The sequence below is a fragment of the Coccinella septempunctata genome, chromosome 9 (assembly GCF_907165205.1).
Source record: "Coccinella septempunctata chromosome 9, icCocSept1.1, whole genome shotgun sequence".
NCBI classification, from domain to species: domain Eukaryota; kingdom Metazoa; phylum Arthropoda; class Insecta; order Coleoptera; family Coccinellidae; genus Coccinella; species Coccinella septempunctata.
The window spans coordinates 11,497,263-11,524,968 of record NC_058197.1 but is presented as its reverse complement, the minus strand read 5'-3'; the positions used below and the strand labels follow the sequence as shown (position 1 = coordinate 11,524,968).

At 35.5% G+C, this 27,706-nt stretch overlaps 1 protein-coding gene across 2 annotated transcripts in view; it reads left to right on the top strand.

Moving 5' to 3' along the window:
- Positions 1 to 2,257: 2,257 nt before the first annotated feature.
- The window catches only part of LOC123320093 (GAS2-like protein pickled eggs), a 48,391-nt gene continuing 22,942 nt past the window's right edge, over positions 2,258 to 27,706 (top strand). The window contains exons 1-2 of one of the 2 annotated variants that reach the window (XM_044907264.1): positions 2,258 to 2,458; positions 11,573 to 11,822. In XM_044907264.1, coding sequence (XP_044763199.1) covers positions 11,649 to 11,822 — 174 coding nt within the window. In that variant the 5' untranslated portion in view covers positions 2,258 to 2,458; positions 11,573 to 11,648. Of the gene's footprint in view, positions 2,475 to 11,572; positions 11,823 to 27,706 lie in introns of both variants that reach the window. The other variant, XM_044907265.1, reaches the window with a different exon arrangement.

The window sequence follows — 27,706 nt, the reverse complement described above, 5'->3', positions numbered from 1 at the left end:
CTCACTGTATTTACCTTTAATGTAATAATCCTGTCAAATAGCTTTGATACCTTTTTCTTTTCTCCACCAATGTGAATTTTCGAATGAGCATTTCACCTGATTAACAGTGACAAGACCAGAATGCATTTCTATTCATAGAAATCTTTTACTACCTCCCGAAGTCCAAACACAAACATCCTCCCATCAGAACCGCACATGTCCATAATTTCTCTTTATCCCAATGTTTGCATTACGATGCTTTCCATTCTTCGTAATAACTTTGTTCCTTCACGTACTCATCGAGCACGTCCAACATATGCACAGCAGCCGCATCCAATCAATTGACGAAAAGAATTAAAATGTCAAGCCAACAAAGACAAAGTAGTTTCCTATTGACAAAGAAAGTAGTGGTAATGTGGTAGATGCGACAGATCGTAGGGAACTATGATAGAACGAGATAGAACACGGGTTTCCTTTCACATCAAATCGCTTGGATAATGATTTAATTACCAGAACATGAGTGTGGTATCACCAACTGAACTGTTCTGATGTAAGGGAGAAGTTTAACGAATCATAATTGGGAGCAAGGCATACTTGATTCTCTTATAGTGTTCAGTTTACAAGTCTGCTTCATATAGGCAGCATTGTATTTGAATTAATCAATAATAAGACCGTTCTGAAGACTGGTACGTTAATGAATGCGCCCCTATTACATGGAGTGCTCTGAAATTAAATCGGACTTATATAGAAAAGTAATGTGAAAACTGTCAATGTCTCAACACATTGAAGAAACTGTTTTGAGAATACGGGGATATATTGAAAAATTCGTAGCCTACTATAGAACCAAACAAAATTTGAATTACAGCGAACCGTAATCTCTTTTTTCAAAAAAAATGTTTCTTCTTGCTCTGCAAACCAGGCCTCCACAGCTTTCATAACCTCCTCGTGGGAAGAAAATTTACGACCTTTTAAATTTTTTTTTAGTTGAGGAAAAAGATGATAGTCGGATGGAGCCAAATCTAGGGAATAAGGGGGGTGTTCTAGTAACACAAACCCTAAATCACGAATTTTTTGCATGGCAACATGAGATTTATGTGCAGGGGCGTTGTCCTGCAGACACAAAACACCTTTGGATAGGTTTTCAAGTCTTTTCTCTTCAATTTTTGCCCTTAGAGTAGTCAGTAATGTCGAATAGTAATCTCCGATTACCCTTATCCAAAAAATCAATCTTGATTACTCCATGGCAATCCCAAAAAACTGTAGCAAAAACTTTTTCAGCAGACTTTTGGACATGAAAATTCTTAGGTCTTGGAGAAGCAGAGTGTCGCCATTCCATCGATTGTTGCTTTGTTTCTGGATCGTAGAAATGTACCCAAGTCTCATTCATAGAAACAATTCGATTTAAGAAGTCTACATCGTTTTCAAATCGAGCACAGATCGAACGCGATGCTTCTACCTTTGCACGCTTTTGGTCAACATTCAAACATTTGGGGATCCATTTTGCAGCAATTTTTCTCATGTCCAAATTTACGTGAACTTTATGATGAACGCGTTCGTATGAAATATTCAGTGCTTCAGATATCCGTTTTAGCCCAATTCGACGGTCTGATAAAATCATGTCATGAACTGCATTGATATTTTCGGGGACTGACACAGAAACTGGCCTTCCCGATGGGTCATCATCTTCAAAGGAAAATTTACCTCTTTTGAAGCTTGCAGTCCAATTTTTCACGGTCGCATACGAAGGACATTGATCATCAAGGGTATTAAGCATATCTTCGTAAACCTGCTTACATCTTAACCCTTTTAAATACAGGTACTTGATGAGGGCTCGATACTGCAATTTTTCGATTTTCACAATTTCGGTGGATATCTTGCTTCTTTTAATTTATTGCGTAACTTTGGTTTACTTTTTTGACCTCAAACTTCACACTGACACTCCTAATGAGTTATTGTTCCGAATTTATCGGAAGTAACGACAAAGAAAGGTGAGATTCCTCAGAATAGAGAATGCTGATATTCCCTTGAAAAGTATACTCATACCAGTCATACCTAATCCATATAAGCTCACGTTATGTTTATGAACTTCTCACCTCCCAATGGTCCAGTTCCTCATTGCCATAACGAGTATTAAAAAAATCTTAGAGGTCATCATTTCGCCAAATCTTCCTTTTCTGTACTGACGCCAGTCGAATCTCCTTCAGCTCCCGTACCCCAGTGGCGTGCTCCGCCATATCAAGGAGGCCGGGACTCATTGCCATTCAGTTGTTCAATGCATCGCCTACTACTCCTATTCTTTAATAGAAGCATTGCCGTGTTTTGACTTCAGATACTGTTCGGTTACCGTCGAGGGAGCACTTAACCGCTGTTTTTCAGATTGTCGGCCGTTATACGCGAGTATAACGCGTGTTTCTTTCCTTTTTTCCTAGTGGTACACGTTGTTTTTGGCTGATTTCGGGGACTGCTGAAGATCCACAGAGTGAGTCTTTAGAATAGTAAGCAGAAAGTCCGATTTGGTTTTGGTCGATTGGTGTCGAGTCCGGGAAACGTTGCGGCCGAAGCGAGGTTTTGTTTTGATTTAGGAGTATTCGAGATTTTTTTAAGCGATTGCTATTCCCTATGGAACAATAATAATTTTTAAGTCTATACAATTGAGAGGATTTTATTGTGTTTCAAAAAACAAGCTCTTCGTTTCTGGTACTTATAGAAAAATATTTGAAGAAATTATTTTATGAATACTTTTTCACGTAAAGGTGTATGGAGAAAGTGTAAAAATTATCTTCTGGTCCCCTTTTTCTGATAATTTTTGATGTCGCGAAAAAATTTTGCGATTAGTTAAAACGTGTTGAATTTAATGATTTAAATTCTTTTTCTCAATCGAGCTTCCAAGATTTATTTATGTCTTCATCAGGAGAACTACAATACAATAATCATTTAGTATAAAAAATATAAATGAGTATTATCAATAAACTTACGAAATAAAGATCATACAGGCTGAGTCTTTGACTAGTACAAATATTTTAACTGTAGATTCTCGAGATCAAAAGAAACATTTTTTTCCATGTTTTCCGAATCTGCTCTGTTTAAAAGATACAGGCTGTTGAAACAGCATAAACATTTTTATTTATGTAGTTTTATCTCACAAACGGTTTCATCGAATGAAATGAATTTCGGAATATAGTTTTTCATGTATTTGATTAATTTTTTTCGAACACAAGATATCAGCCACGTATTTCAGTTTTCTCATTGAGGCGATAACGTACCTTAAAAATACCAAAAATTCAAAGAATCCAACTCTTGAAACTAAGTTGGACGCTATCTAATGAATATTTGAACGTTTTGTAAAATACATAAAAGTATCCCTCATATTTCTTCGTATAACGCGCCGTTTTCGAGTAACTTGATGTTCAAAAATCAAAAAGTATGTATCTGTTAAAATTGAAAAATTGGGTACTTTGGCTGAATACGTTTCTGTTTGAGAGATCCACAGATATATAGTGTCACAGATTTAGTTTTTTTATTCTGAAAGGAATTTTGTTTCTCTAAGGGTGGCATAGCTCATTATAAAAACTTAAAATGTTTATGTCTTTTTATCAGGGTCGAATTGGAAAAAATGGTATAGAAAAAAGTGTTTCTTTTGACCTCAAGAATCTACTGTTGAAATATTTTTACGAGCCAAAGACTCACCCTGTACTATTAAGTACAGTAATTATAAATGGAAAATGTATATGGAAGATCATCAATAGTCATTTGAATTTCAATTTTGAATTTGAATGTTAATTGACCTTACTATTTAGATACATAACGAATTTTAAACTATTAATTTAAGTCTTAAAATGTTTCCATAAAAATACCCACTAGAGTGTTAGGGATGATAGACAAAAAAATTCAGGCCATGCCATTTGGATAAATGTAGGTACTTTTTGATATTTTTTTAAGGTCATTTTCGAAAAATCCCAGTGATTTTTGGACCACCTAAAGGGTGATTCAGAAAACTGAAGATTGGTTGAAAACATTTCTAGAATTCAATGAAAAATCATACTTTTATCCCGAACAGCTTTCAAGATATGATAAGCATGAAATTTGTGGAAAATGAGTCCCACGTCGAAAGGACAGATAAATTTTGATAATTGGTGTACCTAATTTGAAACCCGAATTTCATGTAGATTCAGAATATGATATAAAAATTGGGAATTCTTATTTGAAGAAGCAGTATGGTATCGTATTTCCCCACTTTCAGACCACCCCATAAAGTCAAAAATAATTTAAGCTTATAGGCTGAGTAAAGCCGATTATTTTAAAGCTTGAATCATTCTTCTTTCCCAAAATATCTAAGAGTTATCGAGCACTGTAGAATTGGTGGATATTTGCAGCGAATATAAATGATTTTTTCAACACGTTTTGTGGTTGAACATTATCTGGTGGTCCTCCAATTTTTCCCGATTTAGCGAGGTACGAAGAAAATTTGAATACATATCACTCTACCAGCCTTGAACTGGACTTATGTAAAATAGATGGGCAGGATCAATAAAGCAAAACGAACCAGATAAAGTTAACATAGCCACGTTTGAAAATATTACACATAACACTTTCGCACAACAAGAGTTATGAATTATTCCAATAGAATAAATCGTGAAACGGAAAATCTTCAAGTTCAAGGTTTCAGAAAAAATTCAAAACATTCATCGCTTCTTTAAATAACTCCTCGATTTATTTCGGATTCCCGTTTTCCTCTTAAGGTTTATTTTAAAACCCGAGTTAAAACCTCAACCCTATATTATAGCGGCGTATAATGTATCACCCAATATTTTGTCAGAATTTAAACTTCGAAGCAATTAACTTCACTCTTAATTGGCGCCCGCTTACAGGGAGTCCCCCATACATGAGGTTTGGGTTTGGGCGTACAAAAATAGACCTACTATTCACCGTAATATTTGAGATATGACTCGGATTTGTTCAACATTATTGTCGAATTTCTAGAGAATGGGTGATAGGAGAAAAGCAGTAAAAACCACGTAGTCATAAAATCGCCAAGGCTAGATAAGGGGGGCCACTTTAACCATTGAAATCCGTTCATGTAGGTATATTGAGAAAGCGCGTTGACATTTTGTTTATTTTCACACTATCATAGTCCGGATATACTTAAATTTGAGATAAGTTTGTTGGTGATGCTGACGAATCCGAAATTTAGACTTCGTGATGTGAATGAATGAGATCTGTTTCCTTGTAAGGGGCGATATCCACTATTGTTTCTCTATATACGATTGAATTGGCGATTAGTTGCGGAATTATATTATTCAATGCAAATTTCGTTGAGCAAATAAATATAGCAATGATATAAGAGGAAACCAATGAGAGAGCAACGAGGATTATGAAGTTTCATCGATTGATTATGCATTTGTGATGAATTTAGTCCATATGCGAATCACCACACACACAATTCTGTGATTTTTAGTCGAAAAAATATTAGTTGAATTCAACAAAACAATTTTTTCTCAGCCTGCATCAAGTTACAATAAAATAATGAAAATCATTGGAGAAATCTTGTTGCTATCAGTAACAAATGGAATATTTTAATCATTGTTAAAATTCATATATGTTTTAATTTTTTAAATTTCACATACCTATACTTCTTAATTTTTGAACATCAAATTACTCGAAAACAGCGCATAATACGAGAAAATATGAAGAATACTCTTATTTTAAAAAACAAAAACCATTTTACCGTTGTACAAACAGTGCAGTGTGTATTTAAATAGTCATTACTTGTCGAAAGATGGTTTGGATCTTTCATAAATGTGAGACTGCAAGCAGTAAAAAAACCACCCCTAAAATTTGTTTCGCTAAAACTTTTTCTTAGTCATAGTAAATCATTGAAAAAGTGATTTTCGATAGATTGGTTCATTTTGACTCCATAATTTCCAGTGTAATTCATTGATGAACGTCTGGGAGAAAAAAATACATGAATAGGTACGTAAAGTGAGTAGTATAGGCTTCAAACCAGACTAAAATTTACCTATTATGCTATTATGCTGACATTATAGGGGAACACAAATATTAAATTTTTTGATTGCAATCTCGCTACAAAAGAAGGCCTGCTTCATATTTTTCTGTCAGTTTTCTTATTTCTAAGTTGAATTTTTTCTTAACTATTCATTTACACCCTGCATATTTTGTATGTCCCATTTTCCAAAGGCATCATGATATTTAGGCTCGTGAATTTCGGAGATTTTTCTATATCACATTCCATTTCAACATACTGACAGCGGGTTTCATAAAACTTTGATTGTCCGATCAACGATTTCTCAAACTAAATCAGTGAAACTTTTTCATTTCTGAATATATTGAAGAAGTAGCAATTGAGTTTGATAGAATGGACGTATAAACATCATAATTTGATGCGGGAATCATCATGACTGGATTATCGATTGAAAACAAATTGACGTCTACTCGTCTGTCAAGCGTTGATTCCCCGATCAAGCTTTATGAAACCCGGGCTGATATGTTGATATTATTTGGTGATTTATTGTTTTGTTTTTCTTTTTTCGTTTGTATTTTCCTTTTTTTGATATGTCTCATATATTTTAAAATATCTAAAGATAGAATGATATTTATATTATTATCATTATAATTAATTCTCTGATACTTCCTGATCTCTTGATCGTGAGATATATTTAAAATAGGACAATTCCATGGCTCTCCTACATCTTCGTAGTATATCGACAGTTTATCGGTTTACGAATATTATTTTCAGTTGTTTCGTGATTTTTTCAGAAACACTAAAAACACTAAAAAGTCTAACATAGACTTTTTCTCTCACAGTGAGTGCCACTGTGTGCGTTATTAGGAAAATATGTTCTAACTGTTTATAATTTTGAGATCTATCGATATTCTACGTTAATCCTGTACAAAACTTGCTTCATCCATATGACTTTATCTCCAATAGTGGCGAGTGGCGTATTTTTTCAACACTGAAAACAATACACTTATCATAAACTATCTTTCCTTCAAACCATCGATTGGCCTTCTAATAACCCCATTCTTACATTCATGAAAAAACGAAAGGAGTTTAGCTATAAATTTCCAAGAATATTATTATCAGATATTGCCTGCGGCGGATGCTTTTAATTTCAGACCACCCGCAACAATATATTCGCAACATGTAATTCTATATAATCAGTCTGATTCCCTAGAATTTTTTTTACTTCTTCATAATATATTATTCAAGAGTTATGTGGAAGAGGAGTCTTGCAGTTTACAAGTTATCCAGACAATGGGTTAGATAGACAGCGATCGAATGAATCATATTTTAAGGGCTCGAAATTTTTAACAGAGAATTTGAAGTGTTGAAAGAATTGAAATATTCACCTCATCATCCAATCATTGGAATGGATGGACAACTTTTGAAATTGAAAATATTTCTCTAGGAAAAAAGAAGAATAAGAATTTCATACATTCTTTAACACAATCAAAACTTGCAACACAAATGGATGCAATAACAATTCTGTATAATTTCTCAATATTCTACATGCTCCTGGCTCCATTCTTGATGCACTAAATCACAACTGGCGAATCAACGATATAATTCCAATAATAATTAAACTGAATTCCTCCGACCGTACCATCATTAATCCACCTTAATCAGTCTATTCATAGCCCACTTCGTCCTTCTCTAGGGTTTATCGTGATCCACTTATCCATTTGTATACATCACTCATACTTTGTTGCAATCGACAATTATTACAGAACTCTCTTTCTTAAATCGATCCTAATTGAATTAAAAAAGAATTAAAGGCACTTTCGATCTGTTCTTCTGACAACCGTTTTTAATGCCTCGCAATTGGTAATTGTGTAAGAAGTCCTCGATATGTCGATAAAAAACCTCTGTGATTGATCTGTTGAGTTTGCTGATGCTCGGGATTCCAGGTATATTTGACTAAGGCAAATAACTGGGAGTAAGAGCAATGCTATATATAGATCGGTGCGATTTTAAATACCAAGGAGTGATAGAGGAATTTCCTTTGAGCTATTGACTTACGGGGAATTTGGCGGTTTTCTAGGTCTGACTCTTTTTCGCGCGTGAAAATATCGAGAACTATACTCCATTCACATTTATTTTAGCAGTCGGTTGGCCATGAAATAATTTTCTCAAGTTTTTGTAACTAGAACGCAGTAAGATTGGCACTCATGAAATGTCGTTAATGTCATAACGCCGTTGCTACAACTAATATCAATTTTTATTACGAAAATGCCGAAAGTAATAGAAAAAGAGACAGGGTTTCAGGAAGTGCTATTTAGAATTCAGGTCCGCTCATTCAAATAGTTATACCCTGATAATTTAAAATCCACAATATGTCAGACGGTAGCGAACATATTCAATGTAAGAGAATTTATATAATGTTTCATCTGAATCTAAACGACTTATATTTCAGCTGAATTTCAGCGAAAAGTTTGCTACAGGATTTTCGATGAATGTCATCGTAGAATAAGTTTCCGAAAATTGATTTTTCTATTTTTCATTTGACTTGTCCTATACATTGCAAATGTCTTAGGGTACCAATAAATAAATAAATATTATCAATTATTATTATCAATGCATTGAGATGAACAGCCACAAATACGCGCCAGTTGTCCTGTTAATTGTTTATTCATGTGAAATTTTTGTTCAAAGGTGAAGTTCATCTTGACTTGAAACGTCCTTTAATTCTTTTTACTTATGTTGATTCAAGATGATTTTTGTTGAAGAATTTAACATTCTTGTAATTACCTGTTAATTCCTTCGGAAGATACCCATTCCCAACCACTGCATCATATGGATTTCATCTTTGGGTTAATACTTTTGAAATCCACAACTGCTGTAACGTATTTAAACTTTAGCCAAAGAAGATAACGAACATTAACTCTCCTCAAGCTAGTGCATATTATGATATTTTACTGATCTCTTGTATTTTCCATGCAAATAACTGAATTTGGTATGCCTTCAATCAGTTTGTATAAACTTCAACTATGTTCGTCACATATTTCCCGAAGAGATTCGACATTGTGATAAAATACGTAATAACAGAAACTTTTACGTTGAACGGGCAACATAGCGTTAATTTCTTCTTCTTCGTTTATTTAAAACCCAAAAATGTTTTGACAAGCGTCATAACCCTACATTTTCGTACTATACAGAGTGAAATGTGTCAAATTTCCATGGCCAACCGACTGCTGAAATAAAAGTGAAAGGAGTATACTCAGGATTTTTCGTTAATTAGGCGTGGAATTCTAAGGAACGATTTTTGCAATTCGAACGTGAATGAATATGAAAAAACGTGAGTTCATGGTATCATTTACCCCTAAAATAATATACAGGGTGTCCGCGCCATGGGGCAGCGATCGATTACTCTGATTCTATTGATTTTACGGAAGAGAGTTTCAAATAAAACTTTTCTCTTTTTGAGTAGAGCATCTCCTGAAATTATTTAGAACTATACAAAATGATTTGTATTTTCTGCATAGCTATCAATTTCGTTATTTTAAATAGAACACCCTATATATTCTTACATTTTTGAATTCCTTGTTAAATTTAAACATAAGTTTAATAACACAACTATGTCCAAATTCTCGACGGTTTTCGAGGACTTTTTATTAATATTTTGACAGTTTGAGGTACTTACATAAAGGCTCTGTTCCTATTCTATGTAATTGATTCAAATTTGGACTGTATCTACCTTCTTGGAAAAGCAGTTGAAAAAATAATAGCCAAGAAGCTTGAAGAAGGACCGAATCTTCTAACCTACACAGCAAAGTGAATCAGAAAAGAACACTCACAAAACAATAATTATTGGAGCTAACAGAACACTTAACAGAACATGCCTTACCAGACTCGTTGCCAGAACACCAATCATTGTGCAAATTGTTGAGGGACTATCTGAAAGACAGACCATCTCAATGAATTTCATAAAAATCTAAAAAATCAGGTATATTATATCTATGGAATATGAAACTCCCTCTAAATACTCTGTTTCTATACAAATCCATCATCATCTACTCGAACCATACGAAGACGAAAGCGCCACCTATAGATTCTTTCCTAGCGACAGCTCGTTCAGGTACCTACCAACAGCCGGCCCTGGCCCATAAACATTTCGAGATAGAATACCAATGGAACTAATTTCTGCGAACTTGTTTAATTTCTGTTGAAATTTTATTCAGATAACGATAAAAATTACCTTCTTATTTAATGTCTTTTTTCACTAATATCCTCCAGTTTCAGTTTCACATAACAAATATTTAAAGAGATCGTTTTTACATGAAACTAACTTTTATCGTATTCCATACTTTCCTAACGATTTTTCAAAAAGTTTTGAAGGAAATAAAATGCTCAGCATCCAAAACTGAAATTGTATTGTTGGCACAATACGTCGCAGGGTAGGCAGACAGTGATCTGCTGTGAAGGTTTAGTGGTTTCATCGTTTCCTCTAGAGCAATTTTTTTATCTGAGCAAAAGGGCCAAGTGTGTTTTTTTTGCCTGACAAAATAACACTTTTTCTTGAGTTCTGATTTCTTGGGTGGAATTGACATTTTGAAGGTCAAACTTCCCAATTGACTACAACATATACTGATGGAAATGGTATAAAATGCCAAAATAGCTTGGTAGCTTCAGTTTATCAACAAATGTGGCGAAGGATTGTTGTCTTTTTTACAGTTTCTCTTAGTGACTGTCTGTGCAAAAACAAGGCGAATCAAACAAGTTAACTCCATTTTCACCTGTTCTTACTACCGGAAAACCTACCCACCGTAAAATTACCGCTTTCCTCGAGCAACACGTGGAAACGCTACATTTTCCCTAATTAATCACGTGGGCTCTAGGTACCCACAACCATCGTTACGTGTAGAGGTCAGCCAAGGAACATTTAACATGTTGTGCTATAGATTAAGATTGTAAATCGCAATATCCAGATATGCCGGTAGTTTATGTGGTCTCTCTAATCGTTTCCATTAAGGAAGCTTGCGTGAGTTGGTACCAGCATTATGGAGATGAGGACCATAAGGAGCTGGTCCCGTACTACGTTCAATTTTTTCACGCTCTTTTTATAGAAACTTGCCGACATATCTGAACAGTAGGGAGCGAAGCTAATCATTTTTTCACGGAATGGCTGTAGGTTGTTTATCTTGCTTGCTACTTGTAGGTGCCCCCTATTTTCAGTATCTGAGAGTCGCAGAGATTCCATGCTAGCAATACACTAAGTTTTATTAAAAATTCATTAGAAGAAAGGTTTTGGAATTTTTTAAGAAAGTTGGCAAGGTGGATTGCATGAAGTCACAGAATAGGTGCTTTATTGGAGGATCAGATTACTTTCTATCTCATTTAAACGGACATGAATAATTGCAATCGAAACACACAAGTATTAATTAAAAATGATAAGATGTTATGATACACCCATTGATCCCAAAATAAATAGAATTAGCTCTGATGTAACCGAAAGTGAACAATAAGAGTTCTACATCGTTAAGCGATCTTCCGTTTCTCAAACAATCACTTCCTATTTGATCCATATACCGCCGATCTAGATTAGATAACCGCCAATGTACCATCTCTCTATTACAGATAAGTTTCGAGAGGCTGTACGTGCAATATGTCAAATTTCTTCGCTTCGTGAGAAAGTGCAAATAGTACACCAGATATGAATACGGTGGTTTTGGAGGCTAGGCCTTTTAGGCCCTTCAAGTCCAGCGAGGAGTATCTGTACGCCATGAAGGAGGACTTGGCTGAATGGCTTCAAATGCTGTATCCCCATCTGAATATCAACGTGGAGAATTTCATGGAAAGATTGGAGACTGGGGTGGCACTTTGTGAGGTGAGTTGACAGTGTCTTAATTTGTTAATTTTAAGGCATGAATAGTTGAGCAGCTTGTCGAGGGTACTTCAGCCTTTCTACGCCTTAGAGAATTTCAGAAGGAATAATAGGAAAATTTCTCGAACTTTATCAGAATGCATTCATGTATTTCTTTTATGCAACAATATCCATCTGCCCACTTTATGAATGAAGTGTCCTATCAACGACCAATAAAAACTGAAAAGTTGAAACTCACAAAGTGATTCAAGACTGGATTTCTAAATATTCAACAAGATTCTTATTGAGTAATGGGAAAGCAAGTGCAGTACTTGTTCCCAGTCATTGAACACCTACATACAGAAGAATAAATTTTTGTTCGAGTGTCCATATTTCAGCAGAGACCTTCGCTTGTCGTTGCGAATACATAATAACGATGTGGAGGATGTTTTATTATTGAAAAGAACCGCGATTCTCTCTACCAGTTTGATAAATGTGGACAATTATATATATTTTAAACTGTTGACTCAAGGTTGATTCGCTTGGATGGAAAATGGTATAACTATTCAGCTAGAAAAATTCAGATTACTTTGGTTGCTTCGAGAAAATATTTTTGGTACTTTCTACACAGGCTGAGTCTTTGACTCGTACAAATTTTTTAAGAGTAGATTCTTGAGGTCAAAAAAAACCTTTTTTTCGATTCGGCCCTGATTATACGATATAGCCATTTTAAGTTTTCATATTGAGCTATGCCACCCCTGGATAAACAAAATTCCCCTTAGAATAACAAGCTAAATCTACAAGTTGTTTTCAAAGGTGAGGCTTTTTTTTTAGCTGAAGGTAGAACTCATCGAAATAAATCGTTTAACCACAAATTGCTTATATAAAATATCCAAGATGGCTGAGATACAACCCCTAGAAGTTCGACAAAATTTCATTGAATTACAAGCACAGTTCACCCTGTGAAAGGTGACTCCGGCATTACAAAAACGAAAAAAAAAAAACATAAACATATGGCTCGACAATGAATGGTTCAGTACCAAGTTCATCGGATTAGATCTCTTTTGAGAGAATCATAATTGTTGTATCGTGTAATTTAGGGTGAAAGAAATGTAGAAAATCAAGGCAGATTCTTGAAACTGCTTATGTTAGTTATGCTGTAAAAGTTCGATGATGTTTCCCCATTTCATCCCATTTTTACGACCATTGTTGGAATGTTCGAATAAGAAGATTGTGATGCCCATTGTGAGAAAATTCGTGAATAATTGAGACTTTTATTGGTGAGATGTTGAAGTATTATTCTATTTTTTTCACTCGTGTCCTAAGTCTCTTCTGTCAGTTGGTATCGAAATGAGCCATTTCATGAAATCGTGTAAGTTACTAAAAAATAATGAGAACACTTTGGCATACCTAAGTTTCCATTTTCACAACCACGTAAATATCGAACGAGCCAATATCCTAAACGAAACCACATGGTCGATAAGGGAGATAAGTTTTTTTCCCACTGCTTTGCGATAATCCAGCTAACAAACGGTCTAGGGTCTTATTAGGATCTATTCCAGTAATCATTTTCAATTTTTTGCTCAACTTTGTCATTTTGATTTTGAGTTTTGTATGGGTGATTTTTGGTGAAACGCTTCATTTTGACCAGTTCTACAGTCTGTTGATAAAAAGCCTCACTTTCAAATACACCCTGCATAACATTACATATCTGTTGAACTTGTAAACAGAGTTGAATTCGGCCAAAGTACCCAATTTTCCGAATATCACAGATATTTTTTATTTTTGGACATCAAATTACTCGAAAACGACGCATTATACGAGAAAATATGAAGAATACTTTTATTTCACAAAATGTTCAAATATTCATTAAGTAGCATCCAACTTAGTTTCAAAAGTTGGTTTCTTTGAACTTTTGGTATTTTTAGGGTACGTTAAGGTCATAATGAGAGAACTGGAAGACGTGGGTGATATCTTGTATTCGAAAAAGATTCATCAAACAAATGAAAAACTGTATTCCGATATTCATTTCATTCGATGAAACCGTTTGTGAGATAGAACTGCAAATAACATTTTTTAAGGTTTTTCAACAGCCTGTATCTTTTGAACCCATCCGATTTGGAAAAAATGGTAAAGGAAAAATGTGTTTCTTTTGACCTCAAGAATGTACTGTTGAAATACTTGTACGAGTCTAGGACTGACCGTGTATAAGAAATTTTTTTTATCAAATTAGTCTGCTATGCCAGTCTGAAGAATATGACAAGCAGGATGGAAACCTTGACCATGAAATAAAGGAAAAGTGACCATCAGATACAAAGAATGGGTTCCATGAATTTCCATAATTTCAAAAGTGTGAAATTTACGATAACACCCTAAACTCCCTCTATCCACCGGTTGCGTTGAGTTATTCGCTGAATTTTCCAACATTCTCAACGGTTCCCGTGTTCAGAATTGAAACAAAGAATGCTGTAACAATCGTTGGAGTCGAACGTCCGTATGCAAACCCGCCTCTAACACGTTCGTTCACTTCTTTTGTCCCCAGCTCCTTCTGACGCAATTTTCAGGCGTTGAAATCTCGGTTCCGACGCAAATTCAAGACAATATCCTGCCGATTGTTTCGACAAGAAACAAAAACGGAGGTACGTTCACACTTAATTCATTAGTCACGATGTAATTATCCGTTCCGCCAGTGTGTTTGTGAATGAAAACACCTTATGACATAAAAACGCACTCAGAATTGAGGACAGTAGTCTCTCATACGACATAATGGTGGAGTATATTGTGTCTACAAAGATTTTTGAGAGAACAATATACCCATTGTTAGTGAATTGATAGCTGAATTAGCGAAACCCATCTTATTCTGCTCAATACATATCATTTTCAAAATACACTCACCTCCTTCTTAGAACTCTTGAGTCCTGAAGTGGAGAAAAACTCCTGATATATGCAATATCTGTTCAGGAAAAAATCTCAGTAAATTTTCCTGTGAAATTTAATTGGCTTGACCTGAAGAAACGATTCTTTTGTGGGGAAACAAGTAGGAAGTCAAAAGAAATCCTACACATTGACATACCTAGAATATTTGAAGCACCAACAGTATTATATTATCGAAGTTATTCACATCTAAATACATATCCGCATAAATTAACATTTATTATCGAATGAAAAATCATTTGTTCTGTCAGGTGTAGTTCTAACGTATAATTTATTATTTGTTAACAATGATTTTCAGCAAGTGTATATTCGATAATAATACCTATCTTGTTCTAAGTAGTATGCAAAATGTTGTTTGAGTTTTTCTCGGTGAATTTTTGAATAATGATAAAATCATTGTTTTCTTCCATTGTTTGATCAGGTGCTTATATTCAATTATATTTGGTGAGTTTGAACTATTCACGAGACAAAGAATATTCGCATATCTCGATATACAGGGCGAGTCGAGCCTTTGACTCGTTCAAATATCTCAACAGTATCTTCTGGAGGTCAAAAGAAACATTTTTTTTCTTAGCATTTTTTCCGAATCGGCACGGTTCAAAAGATACAGGCTGTTGAGGAACCATGAAAAACAGTATTTTTAGTTCTATCTCACCAACGGTTTTATTGAATGAAATGAATTTCGGCATATAGTTTTTCATTTATTCGCTTCATCTTTTTCAAACACAAAATATTACCCACGTTTTCCAGTTTTCTTATTATGACCATTACCTACCATAAAAATACCAAAAATTCAAAAAACGTAACTTTAGAATCTAAGTTGGAAGCTATCTAATGGATATTTGAACGTTTTGTAAAATAAAAGTATCTTTCATATTTTCTCGTATAATACCTAGATTTTGAGTGATTTGATGCTCAGAAATTTGAAAGTATCTGTGGAATTAGAAAAATTCGGTACTCTGGCTGAATACAACTCTGTTTAAAAAATCCACAGATGTATAGAGTCACAGATTCAGCTAATTATTCTGAAGGTAATATTGTTTTTCAGGATTTTTCAGGATCTATTGACAACATCATCTTTCTGCTTCAGCATTCCTTCTCACTATTGTATAACGCAGGCAATATTAATTTGATGATCGATATCAATAGAAATTTGATTTCGGCATTATCGATAAAAAAACTCAAGCACCGAAATCAACCCTTATTACAATTTCAACAGGATTCCATTTTTTTTAATTTCCTTCTGCCATACAAAGTATATCTACCAGGCTGTAACTCCGAAAGAGGAGCTGCTTGAAAAATAAAAAATAGATGTCACCAACTTTTGTCTCGAGAACCTCTGACCAAATTTTGTTACCTCAATTCCGGTACAGCTTGTAGATAATACATTTCCTATAAGTTCTCTCAACTCCGTCAATGAATTCGTAACACTGAAACAAAGTCGTCGTTATCAGCGATTAAAGTTGATTCACTTCCTCTGAATGCTGCATATTCTTCGACTGGGATATCGTATACGTTTTGGCCAAAAAGGTTCGCGTGTACTTGTTTGGAGTCGTATGACTCACCTAGAGATAGATCTTTTACATGTCCTGGTCTACGTAATGGCACTGGCGTTTCCTGTGAGGAATTTGCATTGATTATCATCGAAATTTTCACGAGGGTGGGTTGACTGACATTTTCACAATGTAGCAGATTAAAATTCGCAGAGATCAAGATAAAACTCTAGCCAATCAGACGCTATACCCTATCTCCTCTTCAAAAACCTATTTTGGCCTCCATCAGAACTTGTCTCGCTGCAGAATCATCTACAGCTCGTCCTCATGTTTCACATGAGTCCTAATGAACTGAAGTATCTAGAGAGCTCTGCATCCTCTATCTTACAGATGTCATCTAAAGCATATCAAAGTATTTTGCAACTATAGGTGGACCAGAGTTTCCTACCCCCCTCCACACAATATACACATGACAGGACCTCCTTTTTCCTTTACCTACTTCATTGAGATTTTTACGCATAGATTTTAACACAAAATTATTTTTGGATGGATTTTGGAGCTTTCATCCAGGAGGGGAAACAATTCCTTCAGATGTGTACTGGATGTGTATTCAAAATTATTTCCTTATGCTTAACTCGAGTTTCGCAACGTAGTATATTAAGTTGCTGCTTCATTTCGTGCAACAAACAATGAATCTATTATTGAGAATTTTCTTCTCGCTATCTCATTGTGAGCATTGACCTGAGATGAATTTTCACACGATTATGAAAACTTTTATTCGAAAGTGAAAACTTTCACAGTTTTAATTACAATTTATTACCATACGTTGTATACGTCGGATAAACAACGGTCTTTGCTGTAGAACGACGCCAATAAAACGTTTATCATAATCGAGTAAGGCACGATTGAGCATAAATTAAAAACTTGGATAAATCAAGCATCCCACTTATCTACCATAATTCATACATCTTATATATTCGCTAATTAGTATTTTTTCGGAACAATTACGTGACGAAGTTTAGAAACATAGATTTTGTGGAGATATCAACGTGAAAGTGGTTGGCTTCATTTCGTTTGCGTCTAGTTGTCCTATAAATTCGATTTCAACATTTTCTAACATGACTTAATGTTTTGGTAAAGTAAACGACCAACAATGCTGTATCTAGTATTGGATAAGTTGTTAAAAACCCTACCCAAAATCAAAATTTGATCGAGTTGATTAAACCTAGGTGGGATATTGCTAAAGAAAAATATTTTTTTCTTCTTAATTGGATTTATGAATGTTTATAGACAACAGACTTCACAATCTCAGTCATAATTTACCTTGCCATAAACGGCTGTACCATCTCTGGAAAAACAAAATAACCTTCAGAATATCTAGCTAAATCTGTGATACTACACACCTGTGGATCTTTTAAACAGAGATGTATTCAGCCAAAGTACCCAAGTTTTCAAATTTCACAGATACATTAGATAGAGTTGAGTTCTTTGAATTTTTGGTATTTTTATGTTACGTTATGGTCATAATGAGAAAACTGGAAGACGTGGGTAAAATATTGTGCTCGAAAAAGATCAATCAAATAAATGAAAAATATTCCGAAATTCATTTCTTTCGATAAAACCTTCCGTGAGATTTTTATTGTTTTTTTTCAACACCCTGTATGTTTTCAACAAAAAGCCGATTCGGAACAATGGTATGGTGAAAAACTGTTTCTTTTAACCTCAAGAATCCACTGTTAAAATATTCGTACGAGTCAAAGACTCTCCCTGTATAACTGAAAAAGAGAACATTACGAAGAATTAAGATAGGAACTAGAATATTTTACGAAAATGAAATGAAACAATGGTGCCCCCCATTTTTGAAGATTAAATAATACATACAACCATTCTCCTTTTCTTTTAACTTAAAGCATGGGTTAAATAATATCAGCCTTGAATTACCTCTCTATAAAGCAGCTTTTCACTAGAGCGCTCAACTTGACCCACCTGTAGGTACACAACCTCTATTATATAGGAAAATCTCTAATTATTGTTGTAATTGGCATAATTTCAAACTTTTTCACGAAGTACAAAACAAAAGGTCAACCTTATTACCACTATTTTTCACGAAATTTCTGGTGATATAACAGAGTTACAATTGAAATAAGTTTGTGCAACTCCAGAGAATTAACGTGAAAGAGGTGTTTATGACAGATAAATTGGTGATAATTGGGAAAAAATGTTAAAAGAATCATTATTCATGTTCGAATTCGATTAATGATATTAAATTCTGTAAGATAACTGGAAACGGAAGCTATATATCATTATTTCGTGAAATTAAAATGAGTTGCTACTTCAATATTCGTATTTTATATTTCAATAATGAATTGATTTCCGCGTATTCAGTAGCAAAACTTATAAATATATAAATTTTTCGCAATATACAAAAATTGTGACTCACCAGTCTAGTTAGTTGAAAAATCTTGAATTTTTGGTATTTTTATGGTACCATATTGGTCATAATGAGAAAAGTGGATGACGTGGGTGTTACCTTGTGTTCGAAAAAAATCATCATCATCAAGAATGGGGTTCTTTGAATATTTGGTTTCATCAAACAAATGAAAAACTTCATATTTTTCGAAATTCTTGTCATTCGATGAAACCGTTTGTGAGATACAACTAAAAATATCATTTTTGTATGGTTTTTCAACGGCATCTTTTGAAATGAGCCGATAAAGAAAGAATGATGAAGGATTATAGATTGACCTCAAGAATCTACTATTAAAATATTTGTACGAGTTAAAGATTCACCCTGTCCAGATGCAGCATTTATGCCCTATCTGCTTAAGTTATATTTTTCGTTTTTCTTTTTTTTTCGAACAACGTAAAGGAAGTTGGTCTAAGACTTGATAACATTCTGAATGAATACATATCTTACTAAAACATCTACACCCAAAAATAAGTAGAGGAGAAACTCCTGCTCAAAGAGAATATAGGTCCATTTCCACCCAAGCATTAAATTACCTTGTAACCGCTATAATTCACCAAATTTCGCAATAAAGTATTTTTACGATTAATTCTTCGTTTGTTACACAATTCTGTCATGCCTTCGTTATAACGAATATGGTTCTGCTGATGGCAATGAGTCATTTTTAGAGCCATGGCATTGATTTTATGGACTCCGCGAAACATTGTCCCCGCTTTCACGTTTAAAAAAATGGCAGCTGAAACGGGTGTTTTTACGATTCTTGTGATAAGGAAGCTGATTATCCATCAATTGACATATGACGTATTATCATTCTGAGCAGTGAGTTTGTGAGTTCATTATAGAGGATACTCCATTCATATTTATTTTAGCAGTTGGTTGGCCATGAAATAATTTTCTCAAGTTTTTATAACTAGAACGGAGTGAGGTTGGCACTCATGAAATGTCGTTAATGTCATATCGCCGTTGCCACAACTAATATCAATTTTTATTACGAAAATGTCGAAAGTGATTGAACAAAGGGACAGGGTTTCAGGAAGTGCTATTGTTCCGCTCATTCATATAGTCATACCCTGATATTCTAAAATCCACAATACGTCAGACGGTCACAATCAGAAAGATTGTGAATGAAGAGGATGACTAAGAATATCCTTCTATTGGGAGACCCAAAAAAGTGGTGGCATTTGAGATATTTTATTTTTGTTTGAATTAATGCGAAAAGTTTACTACAGGATTTTCGATGAATGTCATCGTAGAATAAGTTCCCGAAAATTGATTTTTCTATTTTTCATTTGACTTGTCCTATACATTGTGAATGTCTTAAGCTACCAATAAATACCTAATTATTATTATTATATCATTGTATTAAGATGAATAGCCACAAATACCGCCAGTTGTCCTCTTAATTGTTTATTCATTTGAAATTTTGGTTCAAAGGTGAAGTTCATCTTAACTTGAAACTTCCCTCAATTCCTTTTTATTGATGCAAGATGATTTTTGTTGATGAATTTAACATTCTTGTAATTATCTGTTAATTCCTTCGGGAGACGGGAGATACCCATTCCCAACCACTGCATCATATGCATTTCATCTTCGGGTTGATATTTTTGAAATCTACAACTGCTGTAACGTATTCAATTTTAAGCCAAAGAAGAAAAGAAACATTAACTCCCCTCAAGCTAATGCATATTATGATATTATACCGATCTCTTGTATTTTCCGTGCAAATAACTGGATTTGGCATGCCTTCAGTCAGTTTGTATAAACTTCAATTATGTTCGTCACATATTTTCCGAAGAGATTCGACATTGTGATGAAATACGTAATAACAGAAACTTTTACGTAGAAAGGGCAACATAGCGTTGATTTAAAACCCAAAAATGTTTTGATAAGCTTCATAACCCCACATTTTCGTACTATATAGAGTGAAATGTGTCAAATTTCCATGGCCAATCGACTGCTAAAATAAACGTGAATGGACTATAGGTACTAGGTACTTTTCTTGAATCATTTCATTTCAACTAGGTGATATCAGAGGATGTTTGCCTTAGTTTCGCTTGAAGATATCAGTCTTTTGTGCTGCGACAGCGACTAATCCGATTTCCTTCACTACCTGACATTTCCCTTCATCTATAAATTTTCCGACAGTTGTTTTGCCCATATTTATACGACGAATGTAATTTGCTTTCAATGCTACGTTAGATGTTTACCGTACGGCCACTTTACGGTAACATTTTCGTCCTCATCGAGTCGGATAACCATCTAGGGAAGTCATCATCAGCGTCCAAGTTCACCTGGATTATTGTTGAATTGATATATCTTAAGGACGTGCGTTATTATTTTCTCGGGCTGCTCTCAGAAGTCGACCGTGCTAACAATGAGGGAGTTGAGTCAGCCTGTTCGATATATCTGACAATATTCGGATTCATTTATCATATCAAGGATTCGAAATGGATACACGTGATATTCTCGACACCGAATAACTTTGGACCTCTAAAACGAAGCTGTCAAAAATATAATTCATAGAGTTGGTAGTTACAATGAACAGTAGATCTGATGACCACATAGTTGCAATGACCAAAATTTCAGATGTAAAAGTTAAAAAGCTAGACCAATATTCAGGATGACCAAAAGGCTGATTCCACTGGGAAAGAGCAGATGCTGAATTCTGTCTTGTATTTATTGTTTTCAACAGAGCAACATAAAGCTTCTAACCCGACAAGCATTTCTGGATGGCAACTGAATATTTCGTTACATCAATTTGAATTCCTAACTGTTGCCAAAAAAACCCAAAAAAATAGTCGAAAATAACAAAGTTTCTGAAGTCTGGGTTCCTATTAGCTTGATAAACGAAGTGACCGATAAGGACGAGGCAATAGCCTGAAATCCTTCTGTGGGTCACAGAATTTTGCAGGAGATGTCCACTTTCCTCTTATCCTAGGAAGCATCTAATGAAAATAGTAGAAATAGTAGAATCTGAGGTTTTTGTGGTGAGGAGGATACTTCTGATGACTAGCATTTTAAGTTAATAAGCCATAAAAAATGCTCAAAGTTGTAGAAGCGTGGACGTAACCTTTTTGGAGCAGCATACCCGATATCGGAGTTCATAAGAACTCTTGAACTGGAGGGCTAGCTGTAACGCTTGGAGCCATACTTGATCTGCCTCCCCTACACGTACATATGAGGAATTGTAGCCTGCTGGAAGCAATAAGAATATCCCTTAACTGGCATCTCTTAACCGGAAACTAGGTTGGACATATGAGGATATTGAACCAACTAAACTCAAACCTCTTGGCAAAACCATCGGATGTTATGCCAATCTTTCTTTGAAACTCTCTTGGAAACGGTCATAGCTGACCGTCCAAGTGCAATAAGTTTCGTAAATCGTTTGGACAAAAAGTCATCCATGTGGTTTACTGATGGATCAAAATCAGAAAAGGCATCGGCATTGACGTATATGGACCTAAAATGAGGATCTCTAAAGCCCTGGGAACCTGGGAAGAGAACCCTCTAGTTTACAGACCGAGACACTGGCTGTTTACGTATGTGCTTAGGAGTGTCTTACAATGAACCTCAAAGCATATCGCATATCTATATCACAACGGACAGTCAGGCCATGCTGAGGTCCCTGGAATCACAGTGCGAGGGACCTCTGCTGACATGGGATTGCCGCAATGCCATAAAGCAACTGGCCAGGGACAATAAAGTGACTCTACTATGGGTACAAGGGCATTGTGGTGTTGAAAGAAATGTAAAAGTCGATTAACTTGCAAAAAGAGCATCAAAGTTAGCACCTGCTGGACCTGAGCCTTTCTGTGGGCTTTGAAAATATAAGGCATCGGTCCAACACTGGGAGTTGAACAACAGAATAACCCTCTGGAGAAGCACTCCTGGACTTACTCAGTCGAAGAAATTCTTGATGATTTAACCGACCTACACCAGAAAACTGCTTAAGCTGTCACGAGCTAAGCTTTGGGTGTTGGTGGGACTGCTGACAGGACCCTGTCGTTACAAATATCATTTGTTCTGTATGAGAAGTCGGCAGATTAGATTTTCAGGCTCTGGAGATCAGAAGCAGAAGCAGCTGAACACATGCTATGCAAGTGTCCAGAGCTGGCTGGCCTAAGAACCGTTCATATGGATAAACCTGTCCTGGATACTCGTGAGGTAACGGGTAACACAACACAAACAACTGTTCCAAAGGAGAAGCTGCTTTTCGAAATATCATCATTGTATTCGTGCACGTTCAGGTACTTTTAAAAGAATATAGTACAAATAAATCGTTGTGGAATAATGAATGTGAAGTTCAATTCATGAATTTACGTGGACTAGCTGAACAGAAACCAATTGGGAGACATTAAAATGTGTGCCTGCTCAATTTCTTCAAGATTCGGAACCAGATACACGATAAATCTGTCATCAGCCCAAGATGTAAACGAAACTTATCACGTGGTCAACGGTTCCATCATAACTTTCGCTCCACTGCGGCCCATTACGAAAATAAACCAATTTCACGGGTAGTACCTTTTAAGGAATCACCGGAATAACCTCCGTGGTACTCCAATAACTAACATCAAGTTGAGGTCGAAGGAACTGAACGTTGAAATCGACGTCGGTTTTCAATGTCATGGACTCTTCACGATGACTCACCAGTCCGTTTGTCCAACACACCAATTATTATTATACCGTCCTGTTATGTCTGCGTTAAACACGGTCATTTTGTAGGAACGTAGTTGCGGACTCTTCACACGATAGTTGTAATTTTGATAGTTGTTTGCTTGGTGGGTGAATATTCGGATTCTTGAGGAGACAATGGTATTCCTGGACGCGGAGTTGTAGGAGGATTATTCAGTATTCGACGAAATCTTTTTAAATAATTGTAAGATCGCAGTTGGCTTCAAAGAAATCTGAACTGCCTCTTACTGAATCAACCAATTATGTCTTTCTTTTGACGCTGGAAGACAAGCCTGAGAACTAATAGTCCTAAACATTCCTTCAGGTGGAGCAGGATAGCAGAACCACGCCGCCTTGCTGAATCACTGCGAAAAAACTGACTTATATTCAAGATTGACAAACCTTAGAGGTTAGAGGCTAGATACACTCTTAAGGAAGCTGATGGTTCTGCAGCTCTTGAATGAATCTATTGGGTGCTTAGTAATAGAGGCTAAATTTTTCAGTTGAAATACTCTGTATAACCGCAGCCTTCTGAAACACTAACTATTCTCTATACAGGGTGAATCTTTGACACGTACAAGTGCTTTAATAGTAGATTCTTGAGGTCAAAAGGAAGACTTTTTTCCTTTACCATTTTTTCCTAAACGGCTCGGTTCAAAAGATACAGGCTGTTGAAAAACCATGAAAAATGTTATTTTTAGTTTTATCTCACAAACGGTTTTATCGAATGAACTGAATTTGGTAATATAAGTCTTCATTCATTTGATGAATATTTTTCGAACACAAGATAACACCCACGTCTTACAGTTTTCTCATTATGGTGAATACGTACCAAGAAAATACCAAAAATTCAAAGAACCGAACTCTTCAAAATAAGTTCGACGCTTTCTAGTGACTAATTGAACGTTTTTTTAAAATAGAAGTATTCGAGTAATTTGAAATTGGGTACTTTGGCTGAATGCAATTATGTTTAATAGATCCACAGGTGTGTAGTGTCATAGATTTAGCTTGTAATTCTGAAAAGAATTTTGTTTCTCCATGGGTGGCATAGCCCATTATAAAATCTTAAAATGTGTATATCTTTTAATCAGGGCCGAATCAGAAAAAATGGTATAGGAAAAAAAGGTTTCTTTTGACCTTAGGAATCTACTGCTGAAATACTTGTACGAGTCAAAGACTAACACTGTAGACTCAACCTGTTCTCTATAAACGGCAAAGTCAACGGTGAAATGAGGGACTCTGGATACATTGCTACTTGCTAGTGAATAGCTTATCAGTTTTAAAAGAATCATTATCAAACATTGCTGAAAAGAGAATTTGAAGAAAAAATGCACTGTGCATTTGTTGATTGTTGACGTCTACAAAACCACAACTACATAACCGCAACAACAAAACGAAAACGCATACGATTGTGTAAAACAAATTGCATATCAGATGACACATACTTAGTCCTTTCTCAATCTGAGAAGAAATAATGCGAGTACATATACTGATTAAATTTAGTTTTGAACAAATCAAGTAAGACATTGAATTTCTGTATAGTAAGATAAAACTTTTCACCTTTCGGGAATGGTCATTACTACCATATGTATTTCATTTTGTACCCATCAATAGTTCATCCACAGTTTGATTCTGCTTCTCCACAATCCGTATCAGTAATTTTTCATATCATCTGTAGCACGAATTTCTGGTCCTATCTGATTTCAATTAAGATGCAGAATCCTCGGCTAACTTTAGAATTTCGGATGAGTGTACGCCTTGATTGAGGTTAGCAATCATAACTTGCATTTGTAACATTGAGAGAGTACCTAGATGGGTAATTGCCATGGTTATGAATTAGAACCAGCTCAAACAAAACTACAGACTCCACGATTGTTGCAATTAGATGTATAAACATAAATGATCAGCCTGGAGCCTTCCGCAGAGCCGAAATACAAGGAAAACGGTGAACGTGTCTTGAAAAACGGAAATAAACACGTTGTCGTGAATTGCAGTTGTCCTTCCTTGTTGCAACGTTTAATTCCATATATGTTCATGTTATTGAATTTCTGCAAGAGTTGTACAGCCGGTGCTGGTTCGCATATTTCTATATTTGAACGTATGCTGATCTCTTGTTATGTTCGCATAACATCTTTCAAGGTTTTCGCATCGGATTTCTCTTTATTTTCCGGCCGCTTACTGGTGGGATTGTTTATTGATGAGGTTGTTGTTCAGTGTGTCAAAGATGACGTGGTGCATCTGACAGTGTTTGGAGGTTCTTCCGCAACTTATTTTAAGCCTATTGTCCAAAAAAAAGCAGAATCACACCCGAATAAAATGTCATAGTGGCTGTTCACATCAATTCTCTTCTACTGTTATCATTTCGACTGTTATCACTGCCTCAAAATGTCAACTCTTTTCAGTTGTTTAATATCACAATAATATGTACTTTACTGACACGTTGGGCACACCTCAGTATGTTTCCTGTCAAAGTGAGCTGATTCAAAATGTATTATAATTTGGCATTTATATGGAGCAGAAATGTGACATAAAAAAACATTCTGAGAGTCAAGCACCAAGATATCTTTTAAGTCTGGGTTCCAAGCAAGTGAGGACTTCAATGCACTAGCCAGAAAAGGCGAATAGAAGCCTTTATTGACCCGAAACCCTTGAAGAAAATGTTCTCAGTGAACATATGCTGCCCTACAGCCCACAGGGCACTGTTGGCTTAGGAACCACCTAATAGACCAACCAGAAACTGATTGGTGTAGACTGCAGAGGAAGGGGAGGAAAAAACAAAACTCCTTTGGACTAAAAGCTTTTATGCTAGGACACACTTGCTGTGAATCAGAAGTTGAAAATGAAACAGTTGATTTGTATAAAACTTTATCAACCAATTATGCAACACCTTCTAGATCTCTCATGTGTATCATCGAAATTCCACTCTATTTTTTTTTGTACAGCTCTTTCTAGATCGGATTCGATTGAATCCATCTTGGAACGATCAATTACAAACTGCTTCTCAGAAGAACGAACAAGAAATCTAACGCTGCCAATTCTTAGTGTCGGTTCTAATAAATTGGTATCAGTTTCGCCAGAAATGAATTATTGATCAAATACCAGTAGTTAAATTCAATTAATTATGTGAAATATCGCATTTCAGACCGATGTTTTTGTATAATTATTCAAATTTCGACCTCACAGAAACAGTGGCGGCTCGTGGTCATGAGAGCTGAGGAGGCTAATAGTTTTCGAGGAGTGTTGGAACAAACTCTTATCAGTCAATAAAGTATACTTCTTCAATATAATGAAAAGTTGCCAGTTCTAAGACTAATTTTCAATGCAAGGGGATGCTATATGCTCCTTTGACTTGTTATGCCTTTCGATAGAACGCGTTATATTTTTCAAATCTGAAAACCCCGTTTTGAACCATGAAGTATATTCTGTTTGATAAGAAAATAGTAAATATGGCCAGCAAAATAATTTTTCCCGTTTGATCGATCCAGTTAACCAATCACATTTATCGTACCAAACAACACTGAAACCACTATTCTGACGATTTTCGGTAAACTTTAGTGTAATTAAATTTGGTGGAGGTCTTGTAAAGGTTTTAACAACGTGTACAGTTAATTCTCAATATTCAATTCCATTTTATTTTTTGATCCGTATCAGTACTTACCCCTAACGCCCTAACAGAACAACCTATCTTAACAAGAATATATCAGTTCTCCACGAAGTCGTTACATTCAAATTGAAAATTGAAATCATAACAACTACCGCCGGACAACGCCCCTACCGCCGTAGATCAAGCGAATATAGTCGAAGACGGCACGAAAGAATCGATGGAGAACAGGGGAGCTGTGCCTCCTCTGGGTACATTTTACGGGCGAATAGGTACAGTAAGTCAGCTGAATTCTTGTTCGGCTAGTATGTGAGTCCAGAGAACGTATGCATGAGTTACACTATCAACGGAGGCAGAAGCCCATATTCGACGCGGCGGACGCGTACGCGGCCGTTGGATTGTATGATTGTTATGCTGGATTTTTATGAGCGGAGGACCGAAAAATGAACTAATTTTTATCTGAATATCTAGTTGAGGTGTTCGGAAAATTTATATAGAAATTACTTTCTGAAAATAAGGACATGCCCAAAATGAATGTATTTTAGCTCTAAGCTTTATGAGGAGGCTTAGCCTCCCTTGCCTCCTCTGACGAGCCGCCCTTGCACAGAAAGCTTGTTTATCCTCTACAAACCATATTGAAAGTTGGGTTGGTTGTTTCCACTCCGAGTTTTTTCTGTGAAGAAAAATTACGATCGTATTTTGGCGAAGTGTCTGATAGATAAAATATTGCCTTGATTGAACA